Consider the following 18407-nt stretch of genomic DNA (forward strand, 5'->3'; position numbering starts at 1 on the left):
CTACTATCAGGCGTGTTTGTCTATTGTACTATATAAAGCATTACATTATCATAGATCGACGCATATGCCTAACTGTTTCAAGATAATTGTATGTATTTTTCTACAGAAAGAAAAACAGGTACCCTATTGAATTTGAAAACGTTTTATTTTATCTACAAATGTAACAAAATGGAGTGCAGGCACACCCAAATAACATCAAATGCATTGGTAAAACTAAAAAAATCTAACTCAGAAACAAATTGATTATTTGACCCACTTTAAATAATAATTTTCGAACAAATTTCTATCAAAGTCTGTACCAACAGTCAGCCCAATTTTGAAATCCATTGAAAGACACAGGCAAAGGTGCCCTATTGCGGAGCTAAATTTAGTTATTGCTCTTATCAGTTTTGTATTAATCTGTCTCTGGACTGTTTTCTCCCTCTAAAGATTATGGAAATAGACATGCTTATGTTTAATATCTGCATTGGCCCCAATCAGTGTCCAAATAGGCTAGTGACCACTCTCCCTCTCTCTCTTCCCTCTCTCATTCTCTCCCCTCTCTTTCCACCTTCTACCTTTCTTCCTAGCCAATGGTAAAGTCCATATCATCCTCTTCCTCCTCTTCCTCCACTTCAAGTGCCCTCTTAGCCCTCTCCCTCTCGCTGGCTTGTATGTAGTTATCCTCTATGAAGCCATCATCATCTTCCTCATCCTCTATGTCAATCTCTCCCTGGGGGACAGCAGCAGGGTGGGGGCTCTGTGCCTGTCCCCCATGGTTGTACATAGAGAAGCCCACCTCCAGACTGTTGGGGTCACACTGGCTGGCTGTGTCCTGCTCGGTCAGACGGGTGTGGCGATAGCTGGCTAGGTAGCGGCGGACCAGCTGGCATTTGGCCAGGCTGGCGATGAGGAGGGAGAGGGAGATTGCCGTCACAAGGACTGCCACCAAGTATTGCCAACTGTGGGTGGGGCGGCTCTGACCAGGCGACTCTGTGCCTGTTAGGCAAGAGGGGAATAGGTTTTACTGTTCAAATCATTATTATGAATTACATCACAGCTAGAACAGCCAAGACCGCTTGAGTAAGCATCAAAGAATTCTATGACAGCTGATAATTATATGATATGACTTAACTACACATAAATTAGATGATATGAGGCAGAAGTAAGTTGTTATGAGATCCTTACCATTAGCTGTAGTCATTGTGTTCGTTGGAGTTGTGTTGGGATGTTCACGGACATTCGCCAACAGTTTTCTATGAGATGGTCTTCTGATTCCTGTCGACAAATCATCAGAGCCACGCTCAAGCTCTTGGTTCCCATGGAAATCCAGGAAGGATATAGTTACTATATCTCGAGTGGAGACAGACAGGGGGACTCGCAGTCTGTTGTGCCCCAAAAACAGCTTCCCTAACCTGGGTAAACCATGCAGAGCTCCAGCCTCTATGGAAGTCAATTGGCAGCCACTGAGGTCTAGTGTATGCAGGGAGGGGAGGCTGCAGAGGTTGTCTTTCCCCAGCAGAGGGAGGTAGTTGCCTGAGAGATTGAGGGTAACCAGCTTATCCAACCTCTGTAGTTGTCTGAGGTGTTGAGGGTTAGTTAAGTTGAGGTGATTCTGGGAGAGGTCCAGTGTGGTTGCATTGTCCCATATCTCTGTTGGTATATGAGCCAGTTTCCTCCAACTGCAGTTAAATGATGCCTTGGGGAAGAGATGGACAAGATTGGTCAAGCCAACCCTTCCCATGTTGTGGTTGCAATTTAGCAAGAATCAAGAAGTGTAAAATTAACTTTATGATTTTTGGAAGTTTCTCCCTAAAGCCATTATATGGGTAAATAAAAAATGTGGTGTTAATTAATTAATTAGGAGTCTTTGCAACTGTCTGGTGCGGATAAATAAATATTCCATGTAACTTTAAAACGAAAGATAAAGAAAAACATCTAATGTATAACAAATAAAGTTGTGAACAACAAATCAATTCGCTCAAAGAGAACCCCAATCTTGACATAATTCTTATGTTGATATCCTGTAACGAATCAGACTTCACTCCCAGATGTAACATTATCTTATGATCAACAACAGGGAAACTGTCTCAAACAGGAAATTCCCCATAGTGTTTTCCTCACGTGACTGCTTGGAACTGAACAATGGCAAGAAAAAGAGGAGAAGAAAATGGAGAGAAGAAGAAAGCTGTGTGTCTTTCTTACCGTGCCAGTATTGACAGTACACGGGCCAACAGTGCGACTCTGAAGCATGCTCCCGCTAACTGTTCCCCAGAAACACAAAACCACACACAGGCCGTGGCCCCAGGACCCCATGGTTCCCCCGCTTCCTGTAGGAATCACAGATGGACAGACAAAGACTAAGTATTAATCAGACTGACAAATGAGTCACAACTAAGTATTAATCAAACTGACACAACTAAAATTGCATTGAAAAATAATAACAAGATAACCAGAACTGAATTGAGAAATAATAACCAGAACTGAATTGAGAAATAATAACCAGAACTGAATTGAGAATTAATAACCAGAACTGAATTGAGAAATAATAACTAGATAACCAGAACTGAATTGAGAAATAATAACCAGAACTGAATTGAGAATTAATAACCAGAACTGAATTGAGAAATAATAACTAGATAACCAGAACTGAATTGATAAATAATAACCAGAACTGAATTGAGAAATAATAACCAGTACTGAATTGAGAATTAATAACCAGAACTGAATTGAGAAATAATAACTACATAACCAGAACTGAATTGATAAATAATAACCAGAACTGAATTGAGAAATAATAACTAGATAACCAGAACTGAATTGATAAATAATAACCAGAACTGAATTGAGAAATAATAACTAGATAACCAGAACTGAATTGATAAATAATAACCAGAACTGAATTGATAAATAATAACTAGATAACCAGAACTGAATTGAGAAATAATAACCAGAACTGAATTGATAAATAATAACTAGATAACCAGAACTGAATTGAGAAATAATAACCAGAACTGAATTGAGAAATAATACCTAGATAACCAGAACTGAATTGATAAATAATAACCAGAACTGAATTGAGAAATAATAACCAGTACTGAATTGAGAATTAATAACCAGAACTGAATCAAGAAATAATAACTAGATAACCAGAACTGAATTGAGAAATAATAACCAGAACTGAATTGAGAAATAATAACTAGATAACCAGAACTGAATTGATAAATAATAACCAGAACTGAATTGAGAAATAATAACTAGATAACCAGAACTGAATTGATAAATAATAACCAGAACTGAATTGAGAAATAATAACTAGATAACCAGAACTGAATTGAGAAATAATAACCAGAACTGAATTGAGAAATAATAACTAGATAACCAGAACTGAATTGAGAAATAATAACCAGAACTGAATTGAGAAATAATAACTCGATAATCAGAACTGAATTGAGAAATAATAACTAGATAACCAGAACTGAATTGAGAAATAATAACTAGATAACCAGAACTGAATTGAGAAATAATAACCAGAACTGAATTGAGAAATAATAACTCGATAACCAGAACTGCATTGAGCAATAACAACTAGAACTGAATTGAGAAAGAATAACTAGATAACCAGAACTGAATTGAGAAATAATAACTAGATAACCAGAACTGCATTGAGCAATAATAACTAGAACTGAATTGAGAAATAATAACTAGATAACCAGAACTGAATTGAGAAATAATAACAAGAACGGAATTGAGAAATAATAACCAGAACTGAATTGAGAAATAATAACTGAACTGAATTGAGAAATAATAACCAGAACTGAATTGAGAATTAATAACCAGAACTGAATTGAGAATTAATAACCAGAACTGAATTGAGAATTAATAACCAGATAACCAGAACTGCATTGAGAAATAATAACTAGATAACTAGAACTGCATTGAGACAAGTGTTTTAATTCATACTTTATCCTCTGGGAATTCATTCTACATCTTGTTTCATATGTTTATAACCCCAAATAAATTCAATTTTATTCACTGTACCCAGACTCATAGGGCCTGTGACCATACTGACATAGGCCCCCAACAAGTTATGTGACCTGCCCAGGAAAAATTACTGGCCCTAAAATACACCAGAATCGTGTTGAAATATAAACAGTTTTTTGACATAACTAAAACCAGTGACCTCTTATACTCTTCTGTAAGCAAATGTGCTAAATTTACATTTGTTTGCATGCAGTGTTGACTCATTATGTTATATACAGATCCGCAGACTCATTGCACATTCTGAAGATTGTCTATTGGCATGTTCTCACAAAGACAAGAGTACCAGTTTAGTGTTCCCACATGTTTTGTACATTTTCTATGCAGGGGTGTGTACACATTTTCTATACAATAAAAAGTAGATTTAAAGCATTTAGTTAAAGACTGAAGAGCTCTTTCACACACATTAACAATAGCTTTTGTTCTGCAGATTGCTTTTATGTTGTTCTTCTCACATCTGTGACTGTGTATCTTTCTTCTCTCTTTGTTTTTTAATCTGATCCCGGCCTGAGTCCTCTTGGCACCAAAGAGATTTTTCACAGAGGGGGCCTACTGGCTGGTCGCTCTGCCATTAGGCTTCTTCTCCTCTCCTCCTTCTGCTATTAAGCTCAGCATGGTTGGCTGTAAAGACCCGAGTGGGGATCTCTTAATCTCTTCCTGTCCTCGCACAGTAAAGGCACAACAACACCACGCCTGGGAGCTATGGGAAGCCCAGGAGCCCACAAAAGGCTATGTGTGTAGTAGCCCACTGGACACAGACGTCAGTACAAAGTCTTGTTTTAATTTACATTTGGTTGAGTTGTCAACAAACGTGAATTCAACATAAAATCAACAAAACATTTCACAATGTCATTGGATTTAGGTTAAAAACACTAAATTCTCTGATGTTGCTGACTTTTTCAAATCCAATCAGTTTTCCATGTTGATTCAACGTCGTCACATTGAATGTTTTGGTTGAAATGACATAGAAACAATGTAGATTCAACCAGTTTTTACACTGTGCACCTGGCAACCTTGGTTAGCGTGCACTGCGCCCGGCCCGCCACAGGAGTCACTAGTGCGCGATGAGACAAGGATGTCCCTACCAGGCCAAGCCTTCCCTAACCCGGACGACGCTAGGCCAATTGTGTGTCGCCCCACAGACCTCCCGGTCTCGGCCGGCTGCGACAGAGCCTGGGCCCGAACCCAGATGCAGTGCCCTAGACCACTACGCCACCCGGGAGGCTTCCAAGCTTTTTAAAGGCACAGTCAAATTAGTGTGTGTAAACTTCTGACCCACTGGAATTGTGAGTGAATTATAAGTGAATTATAAGTGAAATAATCTGTCTGTAAACAATTGTCGGAAAAATTACTTGTGTCATGCACGAAGCAGATGTCCTAACCGACTTGCCAAAACTGTAGTTTGTTAACAAGACATTTGTGGAGTGGTTGAAAAACTAGTTTTAATGACTCCAACCTAAGTGTATGTAAACTTCCGACTTCAACTGTAGATGTTGGTTTTTTTGCTCTAGGACGCCCTCAGGCCTCACAAGACTCCGCTGAAGGTACCCCGGTACCAGTTGAAAAAACGAATGGAAATACACTTATGTACACAAAGTATGTGGACACTCTTTCAAATTAGTGGATTCTGCCATTTCAGCCCCACCCGTTGCTGACAGGTGTATAAAATTGAGCACACAGCCATGCAATCTCCATAGACAAACACTGGCAGTATATTGTCCCGTACTAAAGAGCTCAGGGACTTTCAACGTGGCACTGTCATAGGATGCCACCTTACCAATAAGTCAGTTCATCAAATTTCTGCCCTGCTAGAGCCTCCCATGTCAACTGTAAGTGCTGTTACTGTGGAGTGGAAACGTCTAGGAGCAACAACGGCTCAGCCGCGAAGTGGTAGGCCACACAGCTCACAGAACGGGAGCTCTGAGTGCTGAAGCGCGTAGCACGTAAAAACTGTCTGTCCTCGGTTGCAACACTCACTACTGAGTTTCAAACTGTCTCTGAAAGCAATGTCAGCACAAGAGCTGTTCTTCGGCAGCTTCATGAAATGGGTTAATCATGGCCGAGTAGCCGGACACATGCCTAAGATCACCATGTGCAATGCCAGGGGTCGGCTGGAGTGGTGTAAATCTTGCCGCCATTGGACTCTGGAGCAGTGGAAACGCGTTCTCTGGAGTGATGAATCATGCTTCACCATGCTCCAATGTGTAGTGCCTACTGTAAAGTTTGGTGGAATAAGAATAATGGTCTGGGGCTGTTTTCATGGTTGGTGCTAGGCTCCTTCGTTCAAGTGAAGGTAAATCTTAACGCTAATGCATACAATGACATTCTATATGATTCTGTGCTTCCAACTTTGTGGCAACAGTTTGGGGAAGGTCATTTCCTGTTTCAGCATGACAATGCCCCTGTGCACAAAGCGAGGTCCATACAGAAATGGTTTATCGAGATTGGTGTGGAAGAACTTGACTGGCCAGCACAGAGCCCTGACCTCAACCCCATCAAACACCTTTGGGATGAATTGGAACACTGACTGCGAGCCAGGCCTAATCGCCCAACATCAGTGCACAACCTTACTAATGCTCTTGTGGCTGAATTGGAGCAAGTCCCAGCAGCAATGTCCCAACATCTAGTGAAAAACTGTTATAGCAGCAACAGGGGGACCAACTCCATATTTATACCCATGATTTTTTAATTAAATGTTCGACGAGCAGGTGTCCACATACTTTGGGCCATGTAGTGTATATGTGGAGACTGTTTCATGACAAAAAATAAGGGGTTAAATGTAATAAAATGTTTCTGAGAGATATAGGACCGATACTTCAGAACAAACTTCCTTTCGATTCTTTGGGGGACTATCTGTTTTTCCATGTGGTGAATGTGTTGTTCAATTTGTTTGTATGGGCTAATACCAGTAAGGCCAAATTAACATTTTCATCACATAATGTTTTAATATGATTTTTTATACTTCAAGGGGTCTTAAAATTCAAAATCAAATAATAACTAGAAATGATCCTTGGTATGACCTTCTTAAAACAATTCCATATAGCTTAGTAGAACCCTCCACCGGCTTAGACTGTTGTGGGTTAATGAGTTTCACATCTGCAACTCTGTTAATCCCACAGCAAGTCATAAACAAAGCAACTGGCAATAGGCACAATCCTTTCTAACATTTGTTTAAAAGCCTACACAGTGTCAGCAATAGAGCCAAGCAACTTCTAGAAACAAATACACCAGATACTAATATCTTCAGCTTTGGAGGTTAGTGGGATCAAAGAGTAATGCATTGGACAGACCTTTAGCTTACTGCGTCTCCTTGTTAATGTAACTAGACCTCACCACATCATCCTCCCCGAATGAACAATGTTTTACATTATTATCAAGACGTTGGCTGTCGAAGGTTTAGCCTTATTTGATCAAAACAGCGAATGTTGGGTAACAATATGTGGGCACGACTGCCTGGCTGAGCAACATGCATTCTTATATCCATTTCTCTCTCATTCATCCACTTTCATGGTATTATATCTCGTAAATAGCCGTCAAAACATAATTACTGATGTACTGTAGTTGAGATTGGTCAAAGGGTTGTTTGCATTTGGTTATTATACTAGTATGTCATAGAAATATACCAACATACTGTATTACCATAACCACAGTACTAAATGATCAATAAGAGAATTGGGAGGTCATATGATCTCAGTGTTGACAAATGGAAACAGCCCCAAAGGTTAACATTTAGAGAAATTCCGCTCATTAGAAGTGTCCTACCTGGCCAGCCTGGTCTGTATGTACCTGAAACCCAGGTAACAATATGTCCTCTTCCTTATAGCTCACATTAATGCAGCATTGTCACTGTAAGTTTGTATTACGCCTTTGCTATAAAATGGAGGCTTGTTGTGCAAAGGTTGAAAGGGGTGCGTTCACCTCGATCGTGTTCTGAAGGACTTACGTTAATGAGTAACTTTGTAACTACATAGGTGTGCTCGCCTCTCCCTCCTTCTTTCCCTTGCCTTTATCCAATGGTACTACACCAGACCTGATCAGAGTCGATAGTCAATTCAATAACAACGTGGTTGCTATAAAATGACATGCTTTGTCCTCCCTTATGTCACAATGTTTATACACAATAGTAGTCAGTATCACACAGAACACTGTTCCTGTTATCTGGGTTCACAGCTGAGAACCCATGTTATTTACACGGCATTACACATTCACATTTACACAGTCAGGATATGATATAGCACAGACGCTACTGCACATTTAATAAAGCGCACCCCACAGACACATTTTGCTTTGTTCTTATAAAACCACCCTATCTCTGAAAACGTCTGGATCTGAGAGAGGGAAACAGACAAGATACATGTGAAGCGTTTTTTGTTTACTTAAGATGTTCGGGCCTTGAGGGAGAGAGAGCGGCCTTCTGCAACCCTTGGAAGGAAAAGAGGGGGATCCAGAAAACAATAGGGCCACATCCTGTCCTGCTCTCTGCGCCGAACCTGCACTATGCACTCCAGGCCTCCAATCCTCTTGTGCTTCTAACACGTTCCTAAGAGGCCTCGGCTCGTTAGGGGAGGCAGATGGCAGGACAGCAGGGTCATAGTCATTAGGCGCCAAACGGAGGGACTACCTGAACTGGTCTAATAAGAAATGCTTGCTTTTGTCTTCTATTGCAAAACAATTTGCTACTGTGTGCACTAAGGAACATGAACCTGCAAACTGGCCACTCAGCAGTGAAGGAGTCGTGGGGTTTCCCACCCGTACCTCCAGGGACTCATGCTGTTTGTCCCAGTGGTATGGCAGTTGAGGTCAGTGGTCAAGCTCCCTCTGTAAGACAGCTGTGATGGCCTCACTGCCTCTGTAAAGCAGAGGAAATAACAACACGTGTGTACAGTACAGTACATTACAATGGAGAGGGGGACAGGCTGGGCTGTTTTTTTTTAGGCACTTAGAATGTCATTAAGGGACTTCTGTTTTTCACTGTTCAGCCTGGTCTCATAGACTAGATGTAACATAGTAAAAGTACATCCGGGACACTGAAATGAGTTTGATATGTTACTGTTGGTATGGTTACAAGCCAAAAACAAAAGGAGGATGGTATGCCACAGTGGATTGGTGGGTGTGTAACGCAAACGTCCAGCAACTAAAAAGGTTGCGTGTTTGAATCTCATCACAGACAACTTCAGTATTTTAACTAATTAGCAACTTTGGTAATACTTTTTAGCTACTTTGCACCTACTAGCATGTTAGATAACCCTTCCTCTAACCTTATCCCCTAGCCTAGCTAACGTTAGCCGCCTAGCTAATGTTAGCATTAGCTGCCTAGCTAACGTTAGCGTTAGCCACAGCAAATTGGAATTTGTAACATATCATACAAAACGGAGTGAGACTGATTTAAATTTACCATGCTACGTCCAGGTTGTGCTGTCTGGATATTAGATTGGCTCCCACATATTACACAACAGGTGAAGACACATAATGCTCTTTATTTTCTCTATTTTAGGTGCCTAAGGTCATAACTGCTAGTTTTGTTACATTTCAATTGCTTGACTTCATTATCCAAAAGCTAGTCTGGAGTTTGGAAAGACAAATTTAGATCTTTGACATTTGTATTCAATTGCAAGAACATTCACTTTCTTTTTGAGGTGGAAACCGCCAGAAACTGTGGGCTCTGTGAGGAAAGTGATTTGTCCAAGTGATGTGTTAATCAATTATTTCTATCACTTCAGTGTTTGGCTTGGGTTCTTCACCCAGTGTGTGAACTAGCAGGCTATAACAATAGTCTGATGCAAAGTAGAAACCCACTGGGAAGCATTGGGGGACACAACAGTACCCACACAAAGGATTGAGTGGACTCACACTTCATAGGACTGGGTGGCCCTCAGATATAAAATAGCTTTAATCACCCTTCTGCATAGTTACACAATAGGAAAATAGATCTGTATCTGCATCTCTGTAGTAAACCCCACAGCAGGTGTTCATGTACTGTAAATATACAAGGTGAAGGGTATACTTTAGGGGTGTGCCCTTGAACCGGTGGGAATCGAACCTGGGCTACCTCATACATCCTGATGATACACATCTAGGTAGCTTGTCAAACAGTAAAACACAAGGCATATCAGGACATCAAACAGGCTTCTGCAGAAAACTGCACATTAGATTAGATACCAGAGCAAGGACTGTCTGTGCATCAGCACGCATCACTATTAATACAGCACACTCTCCTTAGATCGCTGGCTTGGTTGGAAGCACTCCATGCTGGGTCGGTGGCGACCGTCCACAGCTCCAGCTGTTTTCCCCCACTGGCTGATGAGAACTACATAGTCCCTGCTCCAGCTGCTTTCCCCACTGGCTGATGGGAAGTATAGTCCCTGCTCCCTGGGCCGTGGGCAGAGGGCTGAGCAAACACCCCGAAGGCAGACAGGAGACACATAGGCTTTCCTGTCTATGCCTTTGCTCCAGGCTGCCTCGGGGTGCACGCTGGGTGATTCCTGCCCCATGCTCCAGCCACTTCCTGAACACATATCAGCTCCAGCAGCACTACTTCCTGTGCTCAAGCTGACGAACATAGCTCATGGTTTTGTCTCTCTCACTCTCACTTGCTTGCTGCTCATTTCACCTCCCTCTTTGTAACATCAGACATGCTTTTCTCTCCCGTTTTAATACATCTGTGTTTTCTTCCAAAGAATCAAGCTCTGTCTTTGTCTAATTCTCTGGGCTGTTGTATATACCCTACCACCTCCTATATTGTATATACTGTACCTCCTCCTAAATGTACAGTATATACCGTAGCTTCTCCTATATTTCTATACAGTACCTCCTATATTTATATACTGTACCTTCTCCTATATTTATATACTGTACCTTCTCCTATATTTATATACTGTACCTCCTCCTACATTTATATACTCTACCTCCTCTATGTGGATATACAGTGCCTTGCGAAAGTATTCGGCCCCCTTGAACTTTGCGACCTTTTGCCACATTTCAGGCTTCAAACATAAAGATATAAAACTGTATTTTTTTGTGAAGAATCAACAACAAGTGGGACACAATCATGAAGTGGAACGACATTTATTGGATATTTCAAACTTTTTTAACAAATCAAAAACTGAAAAATTGGCCGTGCAAAATTATTCAGCCCCCTTAAGTTAATACTTTGTAGCGCCACCTTTTGCTGCGATTACAGCTGTAAGTCGCTTGGGGTATGTCTCTATCAGTTTTGCACATCGAGAGACTGACATTTTTTCCCATTCCTTCTTGCAAAACAGCTCGAGCTCAATGAGGTTGGATGGAGAGCATTTGTGAACAGCAGTTTTCAGTTCTTTCCATAGATTCTCGATTGGATTCAGGTCTGGACTTTGACTTGGCCATTCTAACACCTGGATATGTTTATTTTTGAACCATTCCATTGTAGATTTTGCTTTATGTTTTGGATCATTGTCTTGTTGGAAGACAAATCTCCGTCCCAGTCTCAGGTCTTTTGCAGACTCCATCAGGTTTTCTTCCAGAATGGTCCTGTATTTGGCTCCATCCATCTTTAACCATCTTCCCTGTCCCTGCTGAAGAAAAGCAGGCCCAAACCATGATGCTGCCACCACCATGTTTGACAGTGGGGATGGTGTGTCCAGGGTGATGAGCTGTGTTGCTTTTACGCCAAACATAACGTTTTGCATTGTTGCCAAAAAGTTCAATTTTGGTTTCATCTGACCAGAGCACCTTCTTCCACATGTTTGGTGTGTCTCCCAGGTGGCTTGTGGCAAACTTTAAACAACACTTTTTATGGATATCTTTAAGAAATGGCTTTCTTCTTGCCACTCTTCCATAAAGGCCAGATTTGTGGAATATACGACTGATTGTTGTCCTATGGACAGAGTCTCCCACCTCAGCTGTAGATCTCTGCAGTTCATCCAGAGTGATCATGGGCCTCTTGGCTGCATCTCTGATCAGTCTTCTCCTTGTATGAGCTGAAAGTTTAGAGGGACGGCCAGGTCTTGGTAGATTTGCAGTGGTCTGATACTCCTTCCATTTCAATATTATCACTTGCACAGTGCTCCTTGGGATGTTTAAAGCTTGGGAAATCTTTTTGTATCCAAATCCGGCTTTAAACTTCTTCACAAGAGTATCTCGGACCTGCCTGGTGTGTTCCTTGTTCTTCATGATGCTCTCTGCGCTTTTAACGGACCTCTGAGACTATCACAGTGCAGGTGCATTTATACGGAGACTTGATTACACACAGGTGGATTGTATTTATCATCATTAGTCAGTTAGGTCAACATTGGATCATTCAGAGATCCTCACTGAACTTCTGGAGAGAGTTTGCTGCACTGAAAGTAAAGGGGCTGAATAATTTTGCACGCACAATTTTTCAGTTTTTGATTTGTTAAAAAAGTTTGAAATATCCAATAAATGTCGTTCCACTTCATGATTGTGTCCCACTTGTTGTTGATTCTTCACAAAAAAATACAGTTTTATATCTTTATGTTTGAAGCCTGAAATGTAGCAAAAGGTCGCAAAGTTCAAGGGGCCCGAATACTTTCGCAAGGCACTGTATTTAAGCAACATCGGAAGACATCAGTCAGGAAGTTCAAATTTGGTCAAAAATGGGTCTTTCAAATGGACAATGACCCCAAGCATACTCCCAAAGTTGTGGCAAAATGGCTTAAGGACAACAAAGTCAAGGTATTGGAGTGGCCATCACAAAGCCCTGACCTCAATCCTATAGAAAATTTGTGGGCAGAACGGAAAAAGCGTGTGCGAGCAAGGAGCCCTACAAACCTGACTCAGTTACACCAGCTCTGTCAGGAGGAATGGGCCAAAATTCACCCAACTTATTGTGGGAAGCTTGTGGAAGGCTACCTGAAACGTTTGACCCAAGTTAAACAATTTAAAAGCAATGCTACCAAATACTAATTGAATGCATGTAAACTTCTGACCCACTGGGAATGTGATGGAAGAAATCAAATCTGAAATAAATCATTCTCTCTACTATCATTCTGACATTTCTCATTCTTAAAATAAAGTGGTGATCCTGACTGACCTAAAGCAGGGAATATTTACTAGGATTAAATGTCAGGAATTGTGAAGAACTGAGTTTAAATGTATTTGGCTAAGGTGTATGTAAACTTCGGACTTCAACTGTAGATGCAACGTGTAAGGTGAAATAAAAGATTCCAGAAATGTTCCACACGCACAAAAAGCTTATTTCTCTCAAATGTTGTGCATGTTGACTGCAGGAATGTCCACCAGAGCTGTTGGTAGAGAATTGAATGTTGATTTCTCTACCATAAGCCACCTACAACATCGTTTTAGAGAATTTGGCAGTATGACCAACTGGCCAACTGCAGACCACGTGTAACCATGCCAACCCAAGACCTCCACATCTGGCTTCTTCACCTGCGGGACCGTCAGAAGGGGAGGGCTGAGGACTATTTCCATCTTTAATAAAGCCGTTTTGTAGGTTAAAACTCATTCTAAATGGCTGGGCCTGGCTTCCACGTGAGTGGACCTTTACCCTCCCAGGCCCACCAATGGCTGCACCCCTGCCCAGTCACGTGAAATCCATAGATTAGGGCCTAATTCATTTATTTAAATTGACTGATTTCCTTATATGAACTATAACTCAGTAAAATCTTTGAAACTGTTGAATGTTGTGTTTCTATTTGCACCTCCACTTTCATAGTTTGATCTGTTGATTTTCCATAATGTCAACAGGGGAATTTTGGGTGGTGTGTGTTTGCCTGCATGTTTTTGAAAGTTTGTGCGTGTTCCTGAAAGTACATGCTTTTGAGCGTGTATCAGCCTCCTGAGGTTGAAGAGGCGCTGTTGTGCTTTCTTCACCACATTGTCTGTGTGGGTGGACCATTTCAGTTTGTCAGTGATGTGTACGCCGAGGAACTTGAAGCTTTCCACCTTCTCCACTGCTGTCCCCGTCGATGTGGATTAGGGGGTGCTCCCTCTGCTGTTTCCTGAAGTCCACGATAATCTCCTGTGTTTTGTTGACGTTTGAGTGAGAGGTTATTATCCTGGTATTTTCCTGAATTTTTTTTTGTCAATGCAGACATGAGTGTATGGTCTGTGTAGATTCAGGTATGTACAGCAGGAACAACCGAACTCTGTGCCCAGCTCCACAGGGAAGCCCCTGTTTGGTGCTCTTTTTCCCTGGAACTATGGGTCAACCCTGTTTCGTGAGCTAGTGCAGGACCAATGGCTACCCATCTTCCCCTTCCTCATCCTCACTCTCATCCAATCATCTCCCCTGCCCTACCCTCAAACCATTCTCCCCGTCTGCCTCACCCTCAACCAGGGCAGCAGCTGGGGGCTGCCACAGGCTTTATGAGGACCATGTTGTCTTTCCAGATCAGGACAGACAAAGGGAATGAGGGTACGGCTGGAAACACGGCACTCAGTTCCAAACACATAGACCAATATTGTCGGGCCAATTTCCACTCAACTGACACACATGGATGGAGAGGGTGTAGAATGGTTTATTATGGAGAGAAGCCAGTATGAATCCACTGCACTGTGTCAGTCCTTTTAGAGATCACTGAACTGAAGATATACACTTTCATATTGATTGATTGTATCAATTATTACTAATGTGTGGGTGGCAATGGGTTGTGGAGTAAATGTACTGCAAATTACTTAATTGGAAGCATTTGAAACAAGTTTAACAAGCTGTCTAGTAAATCAAGCGGAAGAAAAACACGAATACGTCTTGTGTTTCTACAGCAGGGAAATACTGGGTTTGGGTATCAGATGGCCATAGAAGGGATACAGCTTTTTGTCAAATGAATGTCTATTTTATTTATCATTTTAGCTAACCCTAACCCCTTTCCTAACCTAATTCTCCTAACCTGCTATGTTAATTCTCCCAACCTGCTACGTTAATTCTCCTAGCCTGCTCCGAAAAGTAAAATCTGATGTTAATTTGACCGAAAGCTGGAGGAGCCCTTCTAGCCATGACCGTACCAGATAGGATAGCGTGCCAAGCTGTATCTGCAGGACTCAATACATTTGTGTGGCGAGAAGAAGACTGCTGAGGAACAGAGGAAATGGGAAGGATGGAACACAGCAGAGCATTCTTTCCATGGGGACTTCACTTGATTCTGGTATTTATTGGTATTTATTAGCATCTCCAACCGCCACTGCAAAAGCCTCAGCTACTCTGATGACATATTACATAGTGCAGAGCATTACTAGTCAAGGACTGAAATACATCAATTTAAAACATCACACATAGCTTACATATCATCATACACACAATATCTAGGTCCCATACATAGTACAGTGCCAATTACAATACAAGATATATAAAATGGCTGTGTGATTCATAAGGAGTGTGGAGTGTTTCAATTGAATGTTAACTGTTTTATCATTGCACTTTATTTTAAGGTATTAGAGTCACACTGACAGGATCATGGTGTGTGTGTGTATGTGTGCGTGTGTGTGTGCGTGTGTGTGCGTGTGCGCGTGCGTGTGCGTGTGTGTGTGCGTGTGCGTGTGTACATGTGTTTACATCCATGCAAGTGGGGTTTTCTGGGCTCATAGTAGCCAACATAAATTAATTCATATGATTTTAGGCCTTGAGGCTGACGTGCTACAAACTAGCAAGCTACTATGCACTTCCTCTTATGATGACCCTGTATCCTCCTCCCAGAATCCAGCAGGACTTGCTGACCTGACCTCATATCCCTCTGCTGACTGTCACACATCACTTCACTCAGTGTCGTCCCATCTGACTAACTCTAAACACAGCACCATTTTCATCTCTGATGATGTCGACGGCCGGGTGGATGCTGTTTATTATTACACAGAGCTGCGGCAGGCGTGGGATTTGCTGAGCGGTTTATTCCACTGACCGCCTGGAGGAGGGAATGGTGACAAGGCGGGCAAGATGACAAGTGTCTGGACCTGGCTGTCACCAAGCACCAGGACACACACAGATATGCACGTATGCACGCACACACACATACACACACACACTCCACTAGAAGTCTTCTTGGCTTGTTGTTCAGCCATACAGATGACAGACAGCGTTCTGACTCTGAGAGCAGACACATGTTTCCATAGTTTTTACCTCATTATCTCTGGGGAAGTTAACACATTATATTACACATCGAAGGGGGTTTAACATAAGGTAATCATACTGATTGCCCTCTGACCCACTCCACTCACCTCTGTAATGTTGCCCTGGAACCCCCAGGGGTCTGGATTGTGGTCCCATGGGTGTGGTTCCTCCACAGACAGGGGAGGAGGGAAGGGGGGTAGGGGGTCTCAAGGGGCCAGAGAGGTGTACACTGCATCCCTAACCCGGCTCGCATGAGCTTGCAGGAGTGGGTCAGTGTTTATGGAATTCTGCCAGCTCCTCACACAATGGGTGGAAATGGGAATTTAATACAAACTTTCTCACAAAGTCTCACTTCCAGGCCCACTCCCAACACCCAACACCCACCACCGTCACCCCACTCCACACCAGGCACGGACTGGGACCAGAAATTGGTCCTGGCATTTCTAACACACCATACCGGCCCATGTTTTTCCTTGAGGCCCCAAGTATAAGCCAGATAACAATAGTTTTGCAAAAATGATATATACAATAATAATTAGTTGCCCACTAGAGTAAAAATGGACCAGACCATCTGGCATTTGCCCGAAATGCTAGATGACCAGTTCGCCCATCATCCAACAACGTCACGTCTAAAACCAGAACAAAATGTCCAAAAAGTACTAAAACATGGAGGGGAGTGTGCAGCTGTAAATTCACCTCTACTGTTTGACATTTTCCCACAGACCAGATTTGTCCACTTGATTTTGAGGTTTGGTGTTTCAATTCAGATTATCTTCAAGCAATAACACTGTAATACAGTTACAGTGCAACGTGCAACACAATGAAAGCCAGTGGTCAGCATATCCTACTGCTCTTTACATTAACAATAACAGAAAACAATCAACATGTGATGTGATCCAATGTAAACACCATAAATACATAAACCTCTTCTGATTGTTTTCTCTCCCACTGATGACCTTGTGTGAGGTACACATATTGTGTTTTGACCCTAGCGAGGGGAGGTGGGGTGGTTTGTCTGGCGGTGTCCTCTAAAGCAAGTCAACAAACACCGCTCATAATTACCTCAGGACAACAAACACCACTCATAATTACCTCAGGACAACAAACACCACTCATAATTACCCCAGGACAACAAACATCACTCATAATTACCTCAGGACAACAAACACCACTCATAATTACCTCAGGACAACAAACACCACTCATAATTACCTCAGGACAACAAACACCGCACATAATTACCTCAGGACAACAAACACCACTCATAATTACCTCAGGACAACAAACACCACTCAGAATTACCTCAGGACAACAAATAGCTCTCTGGACAATGAGCCATGTCTGAGGAGTATCGAGCCACGTCCTGAGCTCCACCCTGCAATATCCACACACACACACACGCACGCACGCACGCACGCACGCACACACACACACACACACACACACACACACACACACACACACACACACACACACACACACACACACACACACACACACACACACACACACACACACACACAAATGCTTCGGCGGACAGGCAGGCACTCATGTGCTCAAATGCATGCACACACACACCCTGTCTCAGGCTTCTTGACGCCTCGCTGCACCCAGCAGCCACAGTGACTATGTCGACACAGTATCCATCCAGTCTTTTCCCCTGTGGGTCCACTCACTCTGCAACCACCAAGATGTCTGTTTGTTTCTGCATCTGTCTGTCCATGTGCTCTACCTTCCATCCATCTTTGAGAACAGCGAGAGTATTTGAACACAATAAAACGTTTGCACCACGGCCAAGTTGGATCTCCTCCAAAAAACTGGTATGAAACTGATTTGATTTCTTTCCTTCTGAGAAAAAGTTGTGCAATTATTTGTAATTCATTCTGGGAAGAAATTGTATTAACTCAGCACTGATGCAAACAAAAAAAGTGTGGAATTCTTGTGTCCTTGACAGAAAGTGTGACTGATAAGATGAGTCTCTGTCCTCATTGTCATGTGTGATGAGTCAGTCGTGTGAGTGTAGTGTTTGTGACCCTGTGTAGAGGAAATAGGAAGGCCCTCTCAAGGTGATGGTCTATTTACAGTATCAGGGACAGGGAGGTCACCGTCATAGAACCACAGACTAAAACAAACCTGAGCCAACACTGGGAAGTGCCCTCCGTTCGGCCTGTATCAAAATGGAAACATTCTGACCTGGAGACATAACAATAGTCTCCTGCTCTGGACACCTCATCAAAGTATTTTTGTCATTTTTGTATTATGATTATGCTATTCAATGGTACAGTGAAATATTGTGTCCTCACCTATTTTGAGCAGTATCATGCAA

At 42.2% G+C, this 18407-nt stretch overlaps 2 protein-coding genes across 2 annotated transcripts in view; one reads left to right on the forward strand and one right to left on the reverse strand.

Annotated features, from left to right (window-relative positions):
- Positions 1-121: 121 nt before the first annotated feature.
- Positions 122-7961, reverse strand: c5h1orf210 (chromosome 5 C1orf210 homolog). The gene is made up of 4 exons (XM_071154707.1): positions 7783-7961; positions 2185-2309; positions 1168-1678; positions 122-978 (listed from the first exon to the last, which is right to left on the reverse strand). The coding sequence occupies exons 2-4, from the start codon at positions 2293-2295 to the stop codon at positions 566-568; spliced, it is 1035 nt and encodes a 344-aa protein (XP_071010808.1). The 5' UTR covers positions 2296-2309; positions 7783-7961; the 3' UTR covers positions 122-565.
- Positions 7962-17762: 9801 nt separating this feature from the next.
- LOC139409493 (tyrosine kinase with immunoglobulin-like and EGF-like domains 1) overlaps positions 17763-18407 on the forward strand; it is a 28395-nt gene continuing 27750 nt past the window's right edge. The window contains exon 1 of the mRNA XM_071154712.1: positions 17763-17901. The gene's annotated coding sequence lies outside the window, so the exon portion shown is untranslated. The remainder of the gene's footprint in view (positions 17902-18407) is intronic.

The sequence above is a fragment of the Oncorhynchus clarkii genome, chromosome 5, assembly GCF_045791955.1.
Source record: "Oncorhynchus clarkii lewisi isolate Uvic-CL-2024 chromosome 5, UVic_Ocla_1.0, whole genome shotgun sequence".
Lineage (NCBI taxonomy): Eukaryota > Metazoa > Chordata > Actinopteri > Salmoniformes > Salmonidae > Oncorhynchus > Oncorhynchus clarkii.

Excerpts from the sequence above, each read along its gene's own strand:
- c5h1orf210 (XM_071154707.1), bottom strand. The coding sequence starts at position 2,295 with ATGGGGTCCTGGGGCCACGGCCTGTGTGTGGTTTTGTGTTTCTGGGGA. Across the intron at positions 1,679-2,184 it reads GTACTGTCAATACTGGCACG|GCATCATTTAACTGCAGTTG; the intron begins GTAAGAAAGACA and ends CTCTTCCCCAAG. Across the intron at positions 979-1,167 it reads CACAATGACTACAGCTAATG|GCACAGAGTCGCCTGGTCAG; the intron begins GTAAGGATCTCA and ends CTTGCCTAACAG.